General features: G+C 40.4%; 1 protein-coding gene across 1 annotated transcript; it reads right to left on the bottom strand.

The window, feature by feature from the left end:
- Positions 1–286: 286 nt before the first annotated feature.
- On the bottom strand, positions 287–3,912 carry LOC144538130 (E3 ubiquitin-protein ligase TRIM39-like). The gene is made up of 2 exons (XM_078282196.1): positions 3,797–3,912; positions 287–2,362 (listed from the first exon to the last, which is right to left on the bottom strand). The coding sequence occupies exon 2, from the start codon at positions 2,344–2,346 to the stop codon at positions 730–732; it is 1,617 nt and encodes a 538-aa protein (XP_078138322.1). The 5' UTR covers positions 2,347–2,362; positions 3,797–3,912; the 3' UTR covers positions 287–729.
- Positions 3,913–4,658: the final 746 nt, after the last annotated feature.

The raw sequence follows: 4,658 nt of genomic DNA, 5'->3' as shown, positions 1-4,658 counted from the left end.
ATCAGTGTGGAATAGACCAGATTCATTTCTGTGCTCTAACTGCCAATTACCTTTAGAACAATAACATTTTTCAAGCCTTGATATCAGTCAAATGTTAAATAATTTAAGCATTCTGGTCCATTTAAATCCATTTATTTTTATTCATTCAAAAACAAAAATCTTTAAATGTGAGAAACAAACTGCAGAATTACTTATTATTCATAAACTGCTCTTCAGTAATTGTCAACATACAAAGCTCAGAATATGTACAATGATCTGACAATAATAACACATTTTTAATTTATCACCTAGACATGTTTAAGTGATTTTAGCAAATACTTCTGATTTCTGATATGACATTACTGTGTAGAGTTATTAGATCAGAATAGATTAGATTAAACTTTAATGATCCCTGTGGGGAAATTAATCATTTGCAGTATTAAATTGTAATAGGATACATAAAAAAAGGATATAACTGAGAAAAGAGCATTAACCATTTTAACCAGAATCTGTAGTCAAACGTTTACTATATTTAACTTTAACACACATTGTTTTTTTATGACAACACATTCATTTTGCCAAGAAGTAGAAAGCTAAAGTGTTTTTTTGTTGTTTTATTACTATTATTCAACATTAAAATGACTTAAGTTACCTGAAAAAAATAGGAAAACATATATACTTCCCTTGATTATATATAAATGTGTTATCTTAATATCAATGAATCCTATCTGAGAAAAAGTAATGATTAGTCTAATCTGTGTGATTGACAGGAGAGATGATCAGAGGGGCGGAGTTTTCACCATCATAATTAACACAGGGTCTGAAGATTGGGTAGAGTTTCTCAGTGAAGGTGCAGCCAGTAAAGGAGTAGATAAGAGCTGCAGCATCTACGTCATAAAAGGAGACCAGACCCTCCTCATAATCCACAAACACCCCCACCTTCTGAGGCTTCGATTTCACAGAGAGGAGGACAGGAGGGTCAGCAAGAGCTTTGTACTCATTTCCATTACTCAACCATACAGTCAAGTAGCCATTATCAGGACTCGGACTCATTAGTCCCTTCCTGTCGATCGACCCTCTGGCCACTCCTAAACCCCACTCAGTCTTCCCTTTAACCTGAACCTCATAGTAAAATCTTCCTGAAGAGAAGCTCTTTCCTAAGACATTGACATAAAGAGAGAATCTCTCTGGGTTGTCTGGGAGATTCTTCCTTACATCACCATCTTTTACTTGTTTCCCATCATCAGACAGGATGAGATGGGGATGTGCTGTATCAGGATCCAGAGTCACATCCACTGCATACTGCTGGACCCTCTTCAGCTCAACATCAAGCAGCTTCTCCATCTCTTTCCTGAGAGTCTCCTCCAGCTGAGCCACAGCTCTCCTCACAGTCCCCTCATATGATGAGCGATGGACACTGACCTCTGTCCAGTCCTTGGTGTGTGGAGGAGTGTTCAGGGATGGGAAGCTTTGGAGGAGGTGGAGGTGGTCTTCAGTGCGTGAGAGCTGCTCCACCTCAGCGGTTCTCTTCATCAGCTCAGAGATTTCCTGTTCCAGCTCTTTGATGAAGCCTTCAGCCTGTTTCTCTGTTGTTTTCTGCTTCTCTTGGATCGTCTCAATGAGCTCAGCCTGGCCTCTCTCCACAGACTGCATCAGAGCGGTGAAGACCCGCACACTGTCTGCTATCTCTCTGTCTGCATCTTCCTCGCTGAGCTCTACTGAGTGTTTGATCTCCTGAATCTTCAGTCGTCTCTCCTGGATCATCTTCCCCAGCTCAGCCTTCTTTCCTTCATATCCTTCCTTCAGAGGGACAAAGTGATGTGACTTGTGGTCTGACTCAGTGCAGAACTGACAAACACACATCTGGTCCGTCTTGCAGAACAGCTCCAGCGGTCTGTCATGCTTCTTACACATCCTGCCTTCCAGGTCCTCCACAGGATCGATCAGCTTGTGTCTTTTCAGGCCCGTCATTCTCTGATGAGGCTCCAGGTGAGTCTCACAGTAGGAGGCCAGACACACCAGGCAGGACTTCAGGGCCTTCAGTTTGGTCCCAGTGCAGACGTCACAGGGAACTTCTCCTGGTTTGGCACATCGCTGGTCTGGGCAGCTGCTGGCTTTCATCTGAGCTGACTTTCTGAACTGAGCAGCTATCTCAGATAATAAACTACTGACATGCAGCTCAGGTCTTGTGTTGAAAACCTCTTTACACATGGGACACTGGCACTGGACACTAATATCCCAGTGCTGTGTGATGCAGTTTTTGCAGAAGCTGTGTCCACATGGTATGGAGACTGGATCAGTGAACACATCCAGACAGATGGAGCACAGAAACTGCTCTTCAGATAGGAGACAGCTGGCAGCAGACATATCTAGACACTGAGACCTAAAGTGAAAGTGTGAAATAACAACATTGTTATACAGAATTGTGAAATATTTATATAAATTATACAACAGGTAGTTCCGACCAAGCAATCTGATTGGTCAACTAGACATTTAGAACGTGATCAAATCAGCATGACAGCACACCTAGCCGTGCTCATCACTAAAAATATTACTATTATACTACATATATTTTTATACAATACAATATATTTAAATATAACTCTGTTCAGCCTTGATGTTACTAGACGCTCTGGCATCCTCCATCAGCTGTGCCGGTGAGTCGGTGACACGGCGCTACTAGCTTAAAAATACATGTGAAGTTCGCGAACGTAGTAGCTAAATCTGTCCATGGAAAAAATATTTTTTTCAGCAGATATCTTAGTTACAACAAGATTGAGCTAGCAAGGCAGTTTTGTGTTTATATGTGTGGTATTTATTCAGTTTGGGAAATCCCACGATCTCTAGAAAGCATTAGCTCAAGTTAGCTGTCTGACTCAACAGGGACTAGAAATCGTCTCTGTTGCTAGGTCGTTGCTAAGGGTCGGCCTACTTGCTGGAGTAGTAACCTAGCTTTCATTACATAGGAGTCTACTGACGTGACTGATTGTTTTCCAGTTATTAGTCAGACTCCATGTAGTTCCAGGGAAACGGAGATATCACTAGCAAAAAGTTTTTTATTTTGAGAGCGAATTGCCCCACAATATGAATACATTTTGATTAACGTTATATCTTTTATTATAAAACGGATAGTTCCGGACCTTGATTATGATTGGCTGAGCTGCGTTCGAAGCAGTTTTAAAATACTCTATAAACGCACACCTATGACCGCATCACATCAGTATTACTGCGCCAAACAAATTGTCTGTGTCTGCGTCTGTGTGTTGCTTGGCAACGATTCCGCTAAATGTCGCTGAAGAACTACATTGCTTGGCGAAAGAATGATTATTTGTTATAAATAAATTATTGCATTTTTTGTTGCTGTGTGTTTATTTTATGAAACCTTGCCAGGTATATGTAGTAACCGTTTTATAAAAGCAATAAGCCCCGCGAGGCCGTGGTTTCCAGTGATTTTAGAACAGCTAAGGGCGTTGTCCCCTTAGCTGTTCTAAAATCACTGGAAACCACGGCCTCGCGGGGCTTATTGCTTCATTCAGTGATGCTTACGGACCGAGGCGCTTACCGCGTCACTGTCGTGCCAATAATAACGGTAAAACACACCCTCGAGTGTAATACTGTTTAAACATATCACAGTTGGATTATTGGAATATTAGCAAAAGTCATTTTGAGATATATTGTTAAATTGCACTTCATCAAAAACTTAATTTGACAAGTGTCAGTGTATAATGAACACAGGGAAACATCCTATGTGGATACAGCTCAATTATGTGTCACTGCTCTCTGTTTAAACACAGTAAATATCATCTGCTGTACTCACCTGTGTGCGTCTAAGACTCGGCTGTATTGTTGAGAAAGGCCTGATGAACCTAGTTTTATTTTTCTTTGGAGAGAAAGAGAGACACTTTTCTTGACTGCAGCAGTGCTGTCTCTCTGAGTTACTTTCAGGTTTCACTTCAGCAATGTGACGCTGAAACATTCCTGTCTTTCCAGCGTTGCTCCTCCTCTTACTACAGGTAAACTTGTATTGTCTTGTTGCCTGAATCATTTTTGGACATGATTATCCAGATTATCCTCCAGACTAGATCACTGTAACAACGTCCTATATGGCATCCCTTCCACCGTCCTCCAAAACTCCCTACATTCAAAAATAATCTCAAAACCCACCTCTTCAAAACTGCCTATAATATCTGACCCCCACTGCTTCTCCACTGCCAAACACTGTTTTTTCAATTCTACTGTTTTAATATGCACAGTCATGTCCTCACTTTATCATCTTCATTTATTATCATCACCTTGTATCAATTGTTTCATGCATTTTATATATTTATTTTCTTTCTCCCTTAGCTGTTGTAAAGTGTCTTTAAGTACCATGTAAAGCCCTTATAAATAAAATGTATTATTATTATTATTATTATTAGAATTATTATTATAGTAATTAGTTCTGTCACACATCTTGCGATGCAATTTGGACACATCATCAGTGATGTAATCTGGGGTCATCGGGTGTTTCGGGTTTTTCAATGATCATACACCCTCACTCAGGCAACACAGCCGGTGATCAAGTCAAGTCAAGTCAAGTCAAGTCAAGTCAAGTCAAGTCTGTTTACAGAGCACATTTAAAACAACCAGGGTTGACCAAAGTGCTGTACAAGTATTGAAGAAGGAGAATAAATAATAGA

The sequence above is a fragment of the Centroberyx gerrardi genome, chromosome 24, assembly GCF_048128805.1.
Source record: "Centroberyx gerrardi isolate f3 chromosome 24, fCenGer3.hap1.cur.20231027, whole genome shotgun sequence".
NCBI lineage: Eukaryota > Metazoa > Chordata > Actinopteri > Beryciformes > Berycidae > Centroberyx > Centroberyx gerrardi.
This window is presented reverse-complemented; position numbering and strand designations above follow the sequence as displayed.